Source organism: Cricetulus griseus, chromosome 7, assembly GCF_003668045.3.
Source record: "Cricetulus griseus strain 17A/GY chromosome 7, alternate assembly CriGri-PICRH-1.0, whole genome shotgun sequence".
Classification (NCBI taxonomy): Eukaryota; Metazoa; Chordata; class Mammalia; order Rodentia; family Cricetidae; genus Cricetulus; species Cricetulus griseus.
In genome coordinates, this window is record NC_048600.1 from 44,829,026 (window position 1) to 44,846,248 (window position 17,223).

A 17,223-nucleotide genomic window follows, 5' to 3' on the forward strand; every position below is an offset into this window, starting at 1 on the left:
CTTGGGACCTACTAAGGTCTGGGGTCCTGTTACCATAGGGTTTCAGAAGCCACTGTACAGGCTGTGAACATGACTATGGCAAAGGCTGCAAGCCCCTGCCCCCAAGGGAGTCTCTATGAGCTGAGTGGGTATACAGGGAATACAGGCTAATTAGGGAAGAGGGAGGTGCAGAAACAAGTGCCTTGCAAGAGGAAGAACTGAACAGAAGGGCCTAAAAGGCACAGCAAAGAGTAGGAGTTGAGGAGGTATAAGAATGAGAGAGATAGGAAACTGAGCAGAGATGGCTACTGAGGAGCAGGAGCTGGGGACAGATGCCCTGCCCAAATTTAATCCAGTTTGGCCTGTGTTCACAGGCAGTTTTTTTGAGTGGAGAGCAGGGTCTGGAGTTCATGGGGCAGACATGGTAAGGGAAATGTCTCCAGGTGGGATTCCTTTATTTTGGGTTGAATTGTATCCCCAAAACGATGAATCTAGGGCTGAGAATATAGTTCAGTGGTTGAGCATTTGCCTAGACTGTGTGAGGCTCAGGTTTGATTTCCAGCATTGTAGGATACATCTGTGAATGTGTCATTGTTTGGAAATTGGATCTTTATCATCAAGTTAAGGTAATGTCATTAGAGTAGATTCTGATGCAGTGATGGTGTCCTCCTAAGAAATATGGACACACGTAGAGAACAGGATTGTGACAATGGAGGCAGAGTCAGGATGTGTGTGGCCACACACCCAGGAATATCTGATGTCCCAGGAACTAGAGTGATATTTCCTAAGACAATAGAAAGTGCTAGTTGCTCTGCACACTTTGAGTTTGAACTTCGGGCCTATAAGACAATAAAGTTATGAGCTGAAGCTACCAAGTAGGGGTCCTTAGTTCCCACAAGCCCAGGATACTCTTGGTCCTTGGTCAGCTGAAGGCCCAGAACACCCACATCTCTCTGTCCCAGGCTGTTTGAAAGAGGTTGCTCGGGTAACAGGAGGTACTTACTGAAAGAAGGACCTCAGACGCTCAGTCAGGGACAGGTGCCCAACATGGGGAGACACACAGGAATCAGAAAACCTGTGCAGCAGAGGCCTGTGCCATTAGTCAGCACTGGGGCAGTGGCCTGATTTGTGCTGATTGCTTCTGCATTTGGACTCTGATGGCAAGTTTCCCCAGCAACCTGGTTTTTCTTTCCTTGTCATGATTCTCTTCAGTAGGTCATCATATCAGTGCCTGGTTCCCATGGCCCAAGGACATCAGGGGTTACAAAAATAGGTGCTGGGCAGCTTTGTCTTGCCTATACTTTATCTTGTTGCTTTCCTAAGCCTACATTGGATGGGGTGAAAAGGCCTGAGAGTGGTTCTTCTTATCTAACACTGTTCTTGAGGGTGCCGGGGCCCATGGTGTCAAGTGTGTAGGTCAGAGGCCCTGGGGTTTAGGTCTCAGGACCTTGCCAGCCTGTCACCTTCTCCCTCACCTCTTGTGAATTAGACTCAGAAGGCTTATTGGAATAACTTGTCTTTAGAGTGGTTGCCTGTATATTTCTCTCACCCAGGGCCTCCTGAGGGGTGGAGATCCCTGCACTGAGTACAGTTCTGGTTCCTTGATTATCTGGTACAAGTTGGAATGTTTTCTACTGGGTGCTTTAGCATCCTGGCCTCAGTTCCCTGAAGATTTGTCTTGAGACCCTTGTCTCAGTGAGTAGTCTTTTTCACAGGAGTTGGGGGTGGGGGGCATGGCTAGGCCTGAGGGAGCTGGGATCCAATTGTGCTAGCAGCTCTAGGAATGAGTTTAGAAACAACAGAATTAAGCCAAAAGCTGATCCACTCTGGTGTGAGCCAGCATAATGGGTGTCACACAGCCATGAGGTTCTTCTCAGAAATCAGGAACATCCATCTGACTTCCTCTTTGTGGAGCCACTGAGAACCAGTATCAGGAGAGGTGCTCTGTGTTTGGCTCAGGTGGTCGCCACAAGGCTGAGCAATGCTTACTGGTCCTAAGAATGATAATCAAGAGACCAGGAAAGGACAGTATGTCTGGGGTAAAGCTCAGTATGCCCTCATGCAGGTCGCCACAACTCAAGTGCAGCTGGGACTGTAGCAGTGTCACCCTCTTGTTTCTCACTGATTAGGGTGTCATTTGCAATCTAAGCTACTTCTTGGCTGCAGCTATACTGTGAATTGATCTGGAGCGCTGGCCCGTGCCGCTCACTGCCTCCTTCACTTCATGGTAGACATGCTTCCCTACATTCTTACCCTGGCTGAGACATGTTGGGCTCTATGCTAGGTAGAGAATCACCCTTGGGCAGTAGGGGTATGCTGGCCACCTATATGCCACTGAGCAGTAATAGCTTTGCCTGAGCAGTTTCACATGAAATCCCTAATGGACATGACCCAGAGGACATGTTGACATACTAGACAGCTGGGGGCAAAGAGTAGCTCCTGGAGGTTTGTGCTGACCTGGTACAGAGAGGTTTTCTTACAGCCTATGTACTGTCACCCTGTTGTAGAGAGGCCCTTTGTAGCCAGCAAGGGAAGAAGACCAGGTCCTTCGGGGGAAGTTTATAGTGACCTGTGACATGATTTTTGTTTGTTTGTTGAGATGGGCTTGCAACATATCCCAAGCTGTGCTGGGATCACAGGCATATGTTCTCTTGAGTTCTTGGAAACTGGGGGTGGGGGGGGTGGGGGCTTAACCAACAGTGGGGATAGGACTGAACCTCATAGCATAGACGGCACCAATGCACTGTGAAGAGTTAAAATGAAGAGTGGGTGGGAGAGACAGTAGTCAACCATGGTAGAGCTACAATCTCATTGCTTCTCAATACAGGGTTCCTCCATGTTTAAGTTTGACTGTGGACTATTGAGAATGTGCCACCACTCAGAGTCATACTCCTACAGCCAGTTCCTGTCTCTGCTCTCCTCTGGTGGCTATGCAGGCCTTTGGCACAGAGTGCTAATTTCTCTACTACACAATCCCTGAATAGCAGCCCTGTTGGAGGCATGTCCTGGACTCATCCTCCTGAAATTCACTATGTAGACTGAATTGGCTTCAAACTGAGATTCTCCTGCCTTAGCTTTTGTAGTACTGGAATTTTAGGTGTATTCTCCCATACCCAGCAACCCCTGCCCTTGACAAGGGCTGAGTGTGGAGGTCCTGTCTCCCTTAAGTCCTCAAGGTGTCATTATCTTAGTGTTCAGCCTAAAATGGCCTCAGAACCATTTGCCTGTTGGAATTGACCTCCTGTAAAATTTTTAATAGTTGAATGTATTTTTGGGTCAAATTTTAACAAATGGTTAGAAGTAAAAGGAGACACATGGGACATCTGGTACAATCCTGTATAATCCCAGCACTTAGGAGGTAAAGGGCAAGAGGATCAGAAGTTCAGGTTGCTCTTGGCCGTATAGTGAGGCCAGTCATGAGTTATATGAGATCCTGTCTCAAAAACAAAAACAAAAAACAAAAAGCAAACAAAGTGAAACAAACAAAACCAAACCTCTGAAGCAGGATGTTTGTGGGCCAGAACTGTGTCTCTGATGGCAGCAAGGCCTGTTCAGATGAAATACCTCTGGCTATGGAGGAGAAAGCATCCTTGCTGGTCAGCAGAAGCAGGTGCTACAGTGGAATGGCAGGGGGCCCGTTGTCTCTAGCCAGGGGGATGTTGGTGGGTATGGGGTCAGGCATTCCTTCTGAGAGGTTTTGTGTTCATGCTGCCTGAGAGGTGATTGGGTAACACCGGGTTTATCTCACAGGTTCTGCATTAGATCTTCACCTTAGTGACATAAATATCGCATCCTTAGATAAAGACTTGGACGAGCAGGACCTTGGATTGACAGGTGAGAGTGCTGACTGAGCTCAGTGGCTCCTTTAACTTCATGCATGCTGCCTGGCTTACTGTAGGGGTTGCGGGGAGGCATCTGCTGGGATCCTCTTCTTCGAGTCTCCCTGACTTTGCAGCCTGCCTCAGTGTCTCAGTTTCCTACTGCCTCCTCAGTTTACCTCTGTTGTGATAAAGCAGTCCTTTAGATTTGGCTGGGGCCTCTCATGAAGAAACACAAGCAATTATTTTTATGACTGTATGGCATAGAGAGAGGCTTCTGTTATTACATCATTTTCTTCATCCTGAAAGTTATTTTTTTCTATTTCAAAAGAAATCTACCCATCTTAGAGCCCTGGTGGCTCTGTGAGTACCATACTAGTGGTGGGTTCCTGGCTCTGCCAGGACCACTACCAGTGCTCTCCTGAGTTGGGGGTACCAGCAACTGAACCTCTCTGGGTGGTACTTGCTTGCTGGCCTGGTTCCTCTGGTGTCTTCTGAGGTGACCCTGTCCCTAGGTTTCTCTGGTGTCTAGCTGCCTAGATACTTACAGGCCCGCAGGCTTATTGGCAAGTGGCTCTGTGGCAGAAACCCTGCCTGCCCTTGTTCACTCAGCCTCCCTGCTCCCACCAGGTCCCAGGTCGCTGGCAGGCTCAGCACCCGTCACCATTCCAGGCTCTCTGCCCCGCTCGCCATCCTTGCACTCGTCCTCATCCCTGTCCACCTCCCCACTCAGCTCGCTCTCCCAGTCCCTGTCGGGGCCACTCGTCTCCTCGGCTATGACGCCCCCGCAGCAGCCACCACCCCTCCGGTCGGAGCCGGCTACGCTGGGCTCTGCAGCCTCATCTTACAGCTCTTTAGGTGCGTGCCTGGGCGTGGGTCCCTCCCCGCCGGCTCTGGGTCCTGAAACAGGGCCTGTCCAATCTAGTCCTGGGTATTCCTGACTGCAGGGCTTCTCACCTCCATAGTTCTGTGTCTTGAGAGGCACCACCCCCTCTAGCCTATGTGGCATAGATGAGTGGACAGGCACGGTAGACACGTCTACCATGGGACAGCCGGCTACCCACAGTTGGGCATTCTCACAGTGCTCCAAAATACCTCTTGCTTGCCAGCTAACTCAATGCTCTGGGTGGGGCATACATGGTGCTACCTTGTGATCCCCACAGGCACAGTGTTTAGGATTCATTGTATGATACAGACTGTGAGAAGGAGCTGGTGTGACAGATCAGCAGGAATCTGTCTTCTGCTCTCATATTTTCACTAAGGCTCTTCACATCTTCCATAATCTGTTATATTTAGAAATGTGCCCATCTCCAGATGTGTCCATCTTAACTGATAGTTCACATCCATGGGCTTTGACCTCAGAACTAGAGCTCTTCTGAACCTCCACGGTCTGCTATATAATGAGAACTGCTAGAGCTAGGAACTCTAAATCTATTTTTTCGTTCACACTCTGGTCTTCCTGAGTCAACTGGGCATTATTAGGGGAGCCCAGTCTTTGAGCCCAGTCTTCAGCAGTCATGAGCAAGTGACTTACAGGGTACCAAGGTGGGTGGCCAGGTGAGGGGCAGAACAACTGCAGACACTTCAGGCCTTGGGTGCAGCATGGGCTGTATCATCTCTCTCTCTCCTTTTCAGGTTTGAATGGCGTCCCTGGGAGCATCTGGGACTTTGTTTCTGGCAGCTTCTCTCCTAGCCCATCCCCCATTCTGAACTCTGGCCCTTCGGCTTCCTCAAGTGCAAGTCCAAACAGTGCTGAGCTGGCACGGGTCAGGCGGCAGCTAGATGAAGCCAAAAGAAAGATCAGGCAGTGGGAAGAGTCTTGGCAGCAAGTGAAGCAGGTGAGCACGTGGGAAGAAGGGCTGGACATGTAAGTGAGGGGAAAGGGGTGCGGGTACTCGGGCAGGACAGGTGAGCACGTGGAAGGCCAGGCGTGGCTGCCTCGTGCATGATATCTTGGGTTTTAGGCCTGTGATGCCTGGCAGAGAGAGGCTCAGGAGGCCAAGGAGAGAGCCCGTGTAGCGGACAGTGACCGGCAGCTGGCCCTGCAGAGGAAGGAGGAGGTGGAGGCCCAGGTGAAGCAGCTGCAGGAAGAACTAGAGGGCCTGGGTTTGTCCTCACTGCCAGGGCTGCGGAGCTTGGGTGACATCAGCGATATCCCTCTCCCCAAGCTGCATTCCCTACAGAGCCAGCTGCGCCTGGACCTAGAGGCCGTGGATGGGGTGAGTCTTGCTGGGTAGTTGCTGTCACTTCAGAGGTTAAAGGGGACCGGCTAGTGAGAGGCCTGAGACCTTGCCAGACACTGCTTTTCTTTCCACTTCCCTGGCTCCTTGCCTGGATTCTGGTTGGTGCCTTTTGCATGTGTCCCATTGTCCACAGTCAAGGTCCAACTACCACATGTACCTTGTCTCCAAGATGCTGTCTCCTGGGCTCTGGCCACTCTCAGCCCTAGGTTCCCACCTAGCACCCACTGTGGGTACCCAGCTGCCATCTTTGGCTGTGGCTAGAGTGGCTGTGCTTCAAGACCCAGTTCTCTGATACAGGTGGGCTTGTCTCAAGGGAAAGTGTTCTACCCTGTGGGCCTCTGGCCAAGTGTCCACCCCAGGCTTGACATTCAGAGGATTTCTATGGTACTGCTGTTGTAGCTGGTGGCCCACTATCCTGGGATACAATCATTTGCTTGGCCTTACCCGATGTGACTTCCACCAGCCTGGTGCCTTGACCTGACTAGGGGCAGTAAGGAAATGGAGAAAAGACAAACACTGAAGAAACAACATATGGACACAGAAAAGCTAGGGGCAAGTGGGCCATGCATGCTCTGATGGAGCTGTACTTACTACTGAAGCAACCAGAACCTTAGCGTATTTATTACGTACAGCACAGAGCATGAGTTAGCTTGTCTAGCTAGGAGGAGTCTGTGGGTAAGCAGTCTCAGAAGAAACATCTGAGAGGAGCAAGATGCATGCAGTAGCTCTTTTTTGCCACACTTGTACTTGGACTAGAGAAAGCTTTTGCCATTTCCAAGTCTGACCTCTATTGAAAGGCTTTGCCCATTTCCCATGGGTCTGAGGCATTCATTATCTTTCCTTGATATGGTCATGTCTATGTCAACTATACACATTCACTCAGGACTTTGTTTGTTCTTTACACATTCACTCAGGGCCTTCTTGGTTCCCCACACTCACCAACCATATCTTCCCTACAGGTGATCTTTCAACTCCGTGCCAAACAGTGTGTGGCCTGCCAGGAGAGGGCCCATGGCACTGTCCTCCGGCCCTGCCAGCACCGTGTCTTATGTGAGCTGTGTGCAGCCAGTACCCCTGAGTGTCCCTACTGCAAGGGCCAGCCCCTTCCATGGTGACCAGAGCCAGACCCATTCCTTCCCTGGTGAGCAGTGCAAAGGCCTCAGCATGCCATGCCACTACAGTGTCGAAACTTGCCTCCAGTGCCACCCACACCAGGATGTGAGTTCATACCCACTGTCCAACAGCCTTTCATATTGTTTTTTTCTTCCCTACCATGTCCTACCAACGGTGTCAAGGTATTCTCAGAAAACCTTTGAAGTACCACCAAACCCACTGCCTGTCCCCTGGGCAGGTGGCATGTTTTTGGTGCCCCCAGTCCTGACACTTCTGTGGCCAGGCCAGTGGGAGGTCATACCTTGTCAAAGCACTTTGTAAACCGAGGAATTTAATTAGACATTATCAATTGTATAAGCTGCTTTCTAGGTCCATGTTTTTTTTTTTTTTTTTTTTTTTTTAATATGCTATAACATGAAGCTTTATAAGTGTACTGTGAACTTGAAGTTTCTTATCGGTTTGTTGTTAACTCATAGTAATGGTAACTATGTTAGATTTCATATTCTGAAACTATTTAGGAAATGAACATTTATCTAGTAGTGAAGATGACCTAGGATTTTTACATTTTAAAATTAAGTGCAAACAAATAGTATTTATAAGCAGAGAGTGGTTATTGAAAGACACATATACATTTAGATGTTCTTAATTTTATGAAAGGAACTAATTTTCCTAAACATGTGCAGGTGCACATGTAGATGGAGTTTTATATTCCAGTATCACAGAGTGATATCCAGAGCTCTGTCATGCACTTATGTGATCCGTGGCCACTTCCAAGTGCCTGTGCCTTGCAAAAGAAGTAAAGGAATTGGTTCATTTGGTTTTTTTCTTCTCCCTTGAAAGACAATTTCATGCTAATGAAAAATACACAAAGGAATCAGACATTCAGAGGAGTCCAAGATCTACTCGGGAAGGAGCTGTGTTCTGATGTCTTGTCTGTAATGGCAACGGTGCTTTGTACCCTGAATCGCCCAGGGCATCCTAGCTTGTGCTGAGCAAAGGGGCTGTGAACCTGAGACTTCAGTCTGCTGCACCTGTGACCACCCTCACTCACCTCTAGCTGATCCAGAGATCCCGATGTGACAGTTTCAGCAGACATTTGGTACCTGAGCTGTGCATCCAGTTACGATCAGAATCCAACCCCAGCTCTGCTGCAGCTCAGCGGTCAAAGCGAAAGCAGTGCCCACCCCTCACGGCTTGGGCTCAGGCCCATGGCTCAAATTCTGCTGAGAATGTGTCTAGGGTGATGACTTCAGCCTCTACAGTAAGGACTGGACTGTCCTGGAAATCTAGGGAGGAGATATCTGTCCAGGCAACCCTTGCCCTTGGTGGCAGACCTAGGCAGGCAGGTATTACACCTGCAAGTTCTGCCCAGGCCTAGAAGTGGTTCTCCTCTCCCATGGCTTTGCCAAAGACTTTTAATAGCATTTTTTAAGTGCAAAGTGAATAGGTAAAACGTTTTTATCAGTGACCAAATTAGAATGTATTTAATATGGTAGGAGATTTAAAAGCATTTTTTAATATAAGACAAACTGGTAGAAAAGCTCTATCATTTTAAAGAAAGTGGATCCTCAACATTCCGCAGCTAGCCCACTACTTAATAAGGTAACTATTGACCTGGTTTTAGTGACTATTTTGTTTTTAATTATAGTGATAATGATTTATTAGCTCAGTACCTAGATCATGTGTATTTTGTGCTACTGTTACCATGGTTTAAGATTGTTTGTTTTCATATTTATGCACTTGTTTCCCATATTAGCCTTTGGTCTCTGTGGTAACAGGACAATGTTTGTGATTGATATCTCATCTGGATATTTTCAAGTTGTGACAGTTAAGCATTAAGCTTTAGATTGTGTATAAACTACTCTGGTGAACTCCTCTGGGGCTAACATTCCAGGCTGGGGCTTGGGGCAGCTATGGGACTGCCGTGTGATGGCTAGGAAGGCAGTGCCCACTGGGCCATCCTGTGAGGGGAGCTTTCTTGACATCTGCTCTTCTGGAATCAGGCTGGGCTCTGAGGACAGGTGTGCACAGGAAGACCAAAGGGGCTACTTCTCCCTCCATCCCAGACCTCCTGTGAGCTCTAGGATCTATGCTGGCTGGGAACGGCTAAGGAGGAGGAGAGATGGTTTTGAGGCCTGTATGTGGGTAATGGAGGTGGGCCCCTGGGTCTAGGAACTGAGGTTCACCATTGTCCTGTTGCTGATTGTCTTTTAACTCTCTAGTGTTAAGTATTAACAGTAAATGATGGTGTCAGAGTTTTGTGTACTTGGTTGGCAGACCTTCCCCCAGTATGGATGCGCATGTGGATTAACTTATGGAAGCCTCTGTGTGCATTTGTTTTCAAAAACTAGTTGAGAATGTTATGTGAATGGAATCTTCTTAATCCAGAAGGTCATATTTATAATACATACCCATTTACTTAGTGAATTGTTTAAAGTTGTTAACATTTGTTTAAATTTTTTTACTATAGCATTTATGCAATGGTTTACAGAATTCATGGAGTTATTTTTTATCAGTATGAGATTAATTAAAACTTTGAAATTTATTCTGTCTGGGTCTCTGGGCACAACAAAGGTTGGCCAGCAGGTCACTGTGTGTCAGGGACCCTGCCTGGCCTAAAAGATGCCAAAAGAAGCCATGTCTCCACCACACCAGTTTTGTGCACCCCACTGCGACCACACCTGGCCTCTCTGTGAAAAGACACTTGAGGCTGAGGATGTTTCTGTTCTTCTTTCTTGGCCACCTGGATCATAGGATGTTCCCACGTAGTCCTGGGTCACCCCGCAACTGCTCTGAGGTCACACCTATAGGGAGCCGCTGACCCAGGTGCTCAGAGTGGGTGGTCTCTGCCAGAATGGGTGGCCAGTGAGGACCTGCCCCGCCCCTCCCCTCCCCCATAGCTGCCAGCCCCAGGGTGGCTGGCAGCTGACCAGGGCAGGCAGACCTACCTGTGGGCTGACTGTGAGGGATTCCATGCTGGTCCAGCAGACTGGTCAGTCTTTGTACCTCCTGGGACAGCTCTGAATGTGCCTGGACAAGAATGTCAGCCCAATCAAACCCTGGTGGGGGCTACCAGGACTAGGGACCCCTGAAACCTTCCCTCCTGTCCCCAGACTCTTACCTTTCTACAGTTGTCCAGGGTCTCAAGCCCCAGGCCCTGGGAACCTCCTGCCTGCTGCTGGGTGGGATGAGTTTCTCCTGGGGCCTTTAAGTAGCCAGCATCCTCAAAAAGCACCCTCAGCAACTTCCCATAGCCCTGAAGGTGGAGGAGGCAGAAGGAGTACCTGATAGAGTAGGCAAGGGGACACCCCCTGAGTGTACACCCACCTGCAGTGTGATTAGCTCATCTGCCAGGTCCTGTTCCATCTGGTCCCAGCGCTGCTGTAGGGCCTCTGGCAGGGTTGGATACACTACAGATCAACAAGAACCAAACATTGCAGAGCCTCCTATCTACCCTCTTCTTCCCTGGACCCAGCCCAACCCAGAGGCCTACCTAACAAAGAGTGGGGATGGCAGACGAGGGGGGTCTCAAATGTCAATGCATAGACACAGGTGCTTGGCTCAGACACATGGGCCAGTCGGTTGATCTTTCCACAGGTGAGCTCCACCTGGGAAGAGAGCCTCAGTGGCTGGTGGGGGTGGGGTAGCTCCCTACCACTGGCATCCCCCACGGGCCTCACCTTGCTCTGCCTGCTCCGGGAGTGGCAGGAGTCCCCATCAGTCATCCACATGCCTTTGAAGGTATTGTTGGTGATTTCCCATTCATGCCAGATGCTGGGGGGAGGGGGGAGCAAAGCAATGATGTAGGGGCCTAGGGAGCTGACTTAGCAGTGCTGCCCTAGCTCAGCTTACCCAAGGATACCACTGTATGCGTTCCAGCGGAAGGTCTGCTCATGCTGGGTCACGTTGTGGAAAGGGCAGAACTCATACTTGTACCTGGGGGCACAGGAGCATGAGGAGCTCTGCACAACAGGCCTGTTCCACCCACCAGCCCCGGCACTCACGTTGACTCCACTAGGCTGAAGCACTTGCCAGCAAGTCTGAAGAGATGCAGGGGCCCTGGGGGAGAACACAGCAATTCAACTTAAGTGTAAACCTCTGTTAACCCCTAAAGCTAGGAGCTAAGGTAGGCAGGAGGGCACTAACCATCAAGGCCAGAGAGCTCCAAGCTCTCTGTGGGATTGGGAATGGTCAGACGCTGGCTGACCTAACCTCTGGGGACTGACAAATCCATCTCTGGATCACAGAACTGGTTATCTGTGACAGGACTCCCATGCCTGCCCTGTTCCTGTGGAGGGGGCCCTCAGTGTCTTTCTAGGCTCCCCGTAACCTTCCGGAACCTAGATGCATACTTGGACCACAGACCCATTGGCAAGATCATCCACTAGCCAAGAAAAGTAGGGCAGTGTGTGTGTGTATACATGTGTACACACATGCTACTAAGATTTGAGGATGTTAAGGCAATGGCCATGTGGCAGCCTCAGGAAAATAGAAGACCTGACCAGCCCAAAGCTTAGGGCCAGTCTGTAAAGATTGGCAGAGTATTCTGTTTTTTCAAAAGACCAATTTTCAAAGTCCAGAGTGCTGTTACACCATGGGCCTACAAAAGAACAATTTTCAGCAAAATCCACAAGGCACACAAAGAAACAGGAATGTTCCATTCAAAGGAGCATTAAAAATCCATAAACCAAGCCGGGCGGTGGTGGCACATGCCTTTAATCCCAGCATTCGGGAGGCAGAGGCAGGCGAATCTCTGAGTTCGAGGCCAGACTGGTTTACAGAGCGAGTGCCAGGATAGGTTCCAAAGCTACACAGAGAAATCCTGTCTCAACAAAACAAACAAACAAAAATCCATAAACCAGGCTGTGCATACACACCTTGATCCTAGCACCCTGGAGGCAGGGGCAGGCAGATCTCTGTGAGTTCAAGGCCAGCCAGGTCTACATTAGTGAGTTTCAGGACAGCCAGGGCTCTGTAGAGAGACCCTCAAAGAAAATCTATAAGCTGGAGCTGGAGAGATGGCTCAAGGGTTGGGAGCACCAACTGCTCTTCCAGAGGACCTGGGTTCAATTCCCAGCACCCACATGGCAGTTCACAACTGTCTGTTAACTCCAGTTCCAAGAGACCTGACACAGTCATACAGACAAAACACTAATGCTCATAATTTTTTTATTTGAATTATAAACAAAATTGAATTACATGACAATCTGAGTTCCCTTCTCCCTACCTTCCTTCCCAGCTCATAATTTTAAAAAAAATTCATAAGCTGGGACTGGAGCAATGGCTCAGAGGTTAAGAGCACCAGCTGCTCTTCCAGAGGACCTGAGGGTTCAATTCCCAGCACCCACATGGTGGCTCACATCCATCCATAATGATATCTGGTGCCCTCTACTGGCCTGCAAGGGTACATGCAGACAGAACACAGTATACATAATAAATAAATCTTAAAACAAAAAAATCTTAAAATCCATAAACTGGCTGGGCGTTGGTGGTGCACGCCTTTAATCGCAGCACTCGGGAGGCAGAGGCAGGCAGATCTCTGTGAGTTCGAGGCCAGTCTGGTCTCCAGAGTGAGTGCCAGGATAGGCTCCAAAGCTACACAGAGAAACCCTGTCTCGAAAAACAAAAACAAAAACAAAAAAAATCCATAACCTAATGGAGAATTCCATATCTGAGAAAAGCATCCTTTAAACATGAGGAGGCTGGTTAGAGTTGGTAGTAGAGTGTCTGCTTACAGGTTTTGGAACTCTGGCACTGGCATCCATGCTTGTTACATCTTGCTAAGTCAACTGTTTATCAACATACAATGGATATCCTTTCTGCTAGTCTCTGAGCTGGGCATTGTAGCGCACACTTTTAATCCCAGCAATCGGGGCAGGCAGATCTGTGTGAGTTCCAGGGCTGCCTGGTTGGTCTACAAAGTGAGTTCTGGGAATGCCAGTGCTATATGGAGAAACACTGTCTTGAAAATTTTTTTTACTTATTTTTATTTTTGTGTATCAGTGTTCCACTTGTATGTAAATATGTGTACCACATGTAGTGCCTGTGGCGATCCTCTGGACCTGGAGTTATAGGCAGTTGTGAGCTACCATGTGGGTGCTGAGAAGTGAACCTGAGTCCTTTGCAAGAGCAGCAAATACTCTTAACCACTGATCCATCTCCCTAGCCCCTGATTCTCTTTCTTAAATATTGCTAGATTGTTGTTGTTGTTGTTGTTACTACCGCTGAGATTTTTTCTTTTTTCTTTTTTCTTTTTCTTTTTTTCTTTTTACAAGGCAGGGTTTCTCTGTGTAGCCCTGGCTGTCCTAGAACTCCCTCTGTAGACCAGGCCAGCCTCAAACTCAGAGATCTACCTGCCTTTGGCTCCTTAGTACTGGGATCAAAGGGTATGTGCTACCACAACTGGCTGAGACTCAAAAATTTCAATTTAAAATTTTAACATTATTTAATGTGACTACCATGGGAATTTAGAATTTTGAATTGGTGTGGGGTTTAGTAGCATATGCCTTTAATCCCAGCACTCAGGAGGCAGACAATTGGATCTTTAAGTCTGAAGCCAGGTAGTTCCAGGCCAGTCAGGGATACATAGTGAGATCCTGTCTCAAAAATGAAAAATTAGCCAGACAGTGATGGCGTAAACCTTTAATCTCAGCGCTTGGAAGGCAGAGGCAGGTGGACCTCTGTGAGTTCGAGGCCAGCCTGATCTACAGAGTGAGTTCCAGGACTGGCTCCATAGCTACTGAAAAACCCTGTCTCCAAAAAAAAAAAAAAAAAAAAAGAAAAAAAAAAGAAAAAAGAAAAAGAAAGAAAGAAACTAACTTAAACACAATCCCATATAGAAAGAACTGCTTGCTATACAGCTCCCTCTGGCCCAGCTTTATAATTCAAGTTTCTGATCACGTGCTCAAACTGGCTGCTCACAGACCCAGATGTACAGTCAGTTCTTAGGCATTGATCTTTTTCATTGCAGCTTGGCAAGCAAAGCAGTAGCATGGGTCTTTCTCATCCCTGAGTCTCTAGCTACTTTCTAAGACATCTTCCTTCTTGTCTTCACCTAGCTACTGTGTGGTGTCCTCTCAATTCAAGTTGAATGACTTCACTTGGTGTTTCTGCTAGGGCAGCTCTATTAATTCTCCTGCAGGTTTTGTTATTTAAAAAAATACCTGCCTTTTTGAAAGAGTATTCTAGGGACTCAACCTAGAGTTTCAAGCATATATTCTGGAGTTCTAGTGCCTTGTGGCTTCTCCTAAGAAATGCACCTTAGCTCTGGGGTCAGACAGGCTAAAGTGAAGGACTGGAACAGAAACACACTGTTCGTTGTGTGAGAAAAATAAGAACAAAAGTTATAGCCAGGTGGTGGCATCGCACGCCTTTGATTCCAGCACTCGGGAAGCAGAGGTAGGTGGATCTCTGTGAGTTCAAGGCCAGCCTGGTGTACAGGGCAGCCAAAGCTACACAGAGAGGCCCTGTCTGGAAAAAACCAAACCAACCAACCAACCAAAGTTGGTTTTCTGAAAAAATCAACAATCCTGACACTTGAGAAGCTGAGTGTAGTGGTTTCATGCCTGTAACCACAGCACTGAGGAGGCTGTAGCAATAAGGGTGTGGTGGTGCATACCAGTAATGGGGAGATGGCTTATTCAGGAAAGTGTTAGCTGTGCAAGCATGAGAAACTGAGTCTGGGTCCTCTGCACCCACATAAAAAGCTGGATGCCTATAATCTCAGTGCTGGAGAGGCAGAGATTGGGGGGATTGTGTCTAGGGCTTCCTGGCCAGCTTGCCTAGCTGAATCCTTGAGCTTTAGATTCAGTGAGAGAACCTGACTCTCCATAAGATGGAAAGCAATAGAGGAAGACACCCAACTTTGACCTCTGGGCACACACAAATACATAACACAAGTAAAAACAAGGGGGCTGGAAAGAAGAGCTTAGTGGTAATGAGCACCTGATGCTCTTGTAAAGGATTCAGTTTCAGTTCCCAGCAACCACATGGTGGCTCACAAACATTGTAACTCCAGTTCTAGGAGATCCAGTTCTGACCTCTACAGGCACTTCACACAATACGGTACACAGACATACATGCAAGCAAAACACTTAAATAAACATTTAAAAGCTTAAGTGAAAAAATGAATAAATAAACTAGGCAAACCTCCAGCTAAACTGACCAGGAAAAGCAAAAACTCAAATAAGTAAAACCATAAATGAAAGTTGGGGCATTTGCTACCAATTTTACAGAAATGAAAAGGATCATGAGTCACTATGAATAATTATACAACCAACAAATTGATGTAGATGAAACTGACAAGTTCCTCCAAACACAGGGTATGCCAAGAATGGATGTGAGGAAACAGAAAATGTGAAATAATACCACATTTTAATGCATCCTGTCTCTTCTGCTGAATAATCCTCCAACCAAATAAGTCTGTCTCACCCTTCTCCCCATCTCCTCTCCATTCTCTCTCCTGCCAAGACTGTCGTGACACTTACCATGTAGCCCAGACCTGGTCTTGAACTAATGATCCTCTTCCCACAGTCTCCTAAGTGCTGGGGTGATAGTAGTGACAGCCTATGCATACTCTCTACTCTTTGCTTTTTCTTTCCAATATTACTCTCTATTAAAAATAAAAAGAGCTGGGGGTTGGTAGCTTATGCTTTTAATCCCAGCACTTGGGAGGCAGAGGCAGACGGATCTACAGACTGAGTTCCAGAAAAAAAAACCAAAGCAATACAGAGAAACCTTGTCTCGAAAAATCAAAATAAATAAACAAATAAATAAAAATAAACATATGTGCAGTACTGGGTTCCTGGCAATGTCTGGCCCTTCCTCCCAGCCAACCAAGGAGCTACAAGTTAGTTTGGAAGGGCTATGGTGGAATCCCCACATCTTATGCCACCTCCTCACACACACACTGTGCTCACAATACGATGGTAGCAGGCCTTTGAACTCTGGTGTCTATCAGGAACATCCCAAGCAGTGTCCTCCCTTGAAAAGGACTTAAGATTGTGATGACAGCTGAGCCCAACTGGTTCACTGCTGGAGGAGACTGGTAGATGTTCCCTGCCTATAGCTTCAGAGGCTCCAGCCATGGGCTACCTCTCCTCCAGGGAATCAATAATACAAACCAGTGTGTCCAGGACACCTCAGATAGTGGGTCACCAAATTCCCAGAGTGCAGCCCTCAACTAGCCAAGGTCCCTTCATGCTGACCAGCCCTGAGCCTCCTTCAACCGCTATGTCCTGCTCTTCAGTCCTCCTAGGATCTCAGCTCCCAGCTTTCCTACACAAAGGATTTTGATCTTGCTGTCTCCACTCCCTTAGATCTAGACCGGGCTAAACACACCTGGAGTGGATTCCTCACACCCAACACCCCTGCAACTCCTAATTAGTCTAAGTACCTGTGGGAAGTGGAGACTTTAGGATCAACGCTAGAGAGCTTGCCTCGCCCTAGGTAATCGCCAGCAAGGGGTCGAAAGGGGGTTGCGGATCCCGTATACACTTCCGAGCATTTAAACACTTACAGGCTGACAGCCGAATGCATGAACCTCCAATGAATACATTATCGGAGTCCTTCATCCAAGGAATCCTATGCTGCCGCCCCCACCCCCAGCCAAGGGCTTTCCTCGCCCCCTCGGTCAGCACCTCGGTCAGCTCCATCCTCCCTCCGCGCTTACCCGACACAGGCGAAGGCTCTCTCTTAGGCTGAAGGCGATTTGCCTGGGGCAGGAACGGGTTATTCAGCCTAAGGGCACAGGGAGGACAGAGAAAGTCAGAGGAGCCCGCCACTCCCGCTCCCCAAGCCGCCGGACCGCGAGACACTCACCCGAATGTGTTGGGTTCTTCCACCACCTTCATCTTCCCGGCACATGCCGGCACGGGCCCTGCGGAGAGCGAGGCGATGAGCAGGGAACGGAGGCGCGGGAGACGCCCACGTGCTGAGGGGTATGTGCGCGGAGGAGCCACTGACCGCGCGCCGCCAGCCCCAGCAGCATCAGGAAGCCGGCCACCCGCACCGCCATCGCTCCCTGGGTCGCACGGTCACGTGAGCGACAGCAGGAACTGCCTGCGCTCAAA

The 17,223-nt window shown here is 48.6% G+C and overlaps 2 protein-coding genes across 3 annotated transcripts in view; one reads left to right on the top strand and one right to left on the bottom strand.

Annotated features, from left to right (window-relative positions):
- Unkl (unk like zinc finger) overlaps window positions 1-9,698 on the top strand; it is a 41,468-nt gene extending 31,770 nt beyond the window's left edge. The window contains 5 exon segments of the mRNA XM_027425040.1: window positions 3,730-3,813; window positions 4,428-4,655; window positions 5,433-5,635; window positions 5,762-6,016; window positions 7,000-9,698. Coding sequence (XP_027280841.1) covers window positions 3,730-3,813; window positions 4,428-4,655; window positions 5,433-5,635; window positions 5,762-6,016; window positions 7,000-7,155 — 926 coding nt within the window. The 3' untranslated portion in view covers window positions 7,156-9,698.
- On the bottom strand, window positions 9,672-17,220 carry Gnptg (N-acetylglucosamine-1-phosphate transferase subunit gamma). 2 transcript variants are annotated; one of them, XM_027425044.2, is made up of 11 exons: window positions 17,117-17,220; window positions 16,973-17,030; window positions 16,824-16,891; window positions 11,158-11,212; window positions 11,006-11,089; window positions 10,834-10,927; window positions 10,647-10,761; window positions 10,481-10,563; window positions 10,275-10,397; window positions 10,102-10,183; window positions 9,672-9,999 (listed from the first exon to the last, which is right to left on the bottom strand). In XM_027425044.2, the coding sequence occupies exons 1-11, from the start codon at window positions 17,166-17,168 to the stop codon at window positions 9,902-9,904; spliced, it is 912 nt and encodes a 303-aa protein (XP_027280845.1). In that variant the 5' UTR covers window positions 17,169-17,220; the 3' UTR covers window positions 9,672-9,901. The 2 variants fall into 2 exon arrangements, with proteins under 2 accessions (XP_027280845.1, XP_027280844.1); XM_027425043.2 differs by having other exon boundaries at window positions 10,275-10,409; window positions 17,117-17,217.
- Window positions 17,221-17,223: the final 3 nt, after the last annotated feature.

Bases quoted from the DNA above. Each gene is read 5' to 3' on its own strand.
- Gnptg (XM_027425043.2), bottom strand. From the start codon at position 17,168: ATGGCGGTGCGGGTGGCCGGCTTCCTGATGCTGCTGGGGCTGGCGGCG. The intron at 16,892-16,972 runs GTGAGTGTCTCG...CTGTGCCCTTAG, and splicing joins GAAGAACCCAACACATTCGG to GCTGAATAACCCGTTCCTGC. The intron at 10,410-10,480 runs GTGGGTGTACAC...CTCCACCTTCAG, and splicing joins ATGAGCTAATCACACTGCAG to GGCTATGGGAAGTTGCTGAG.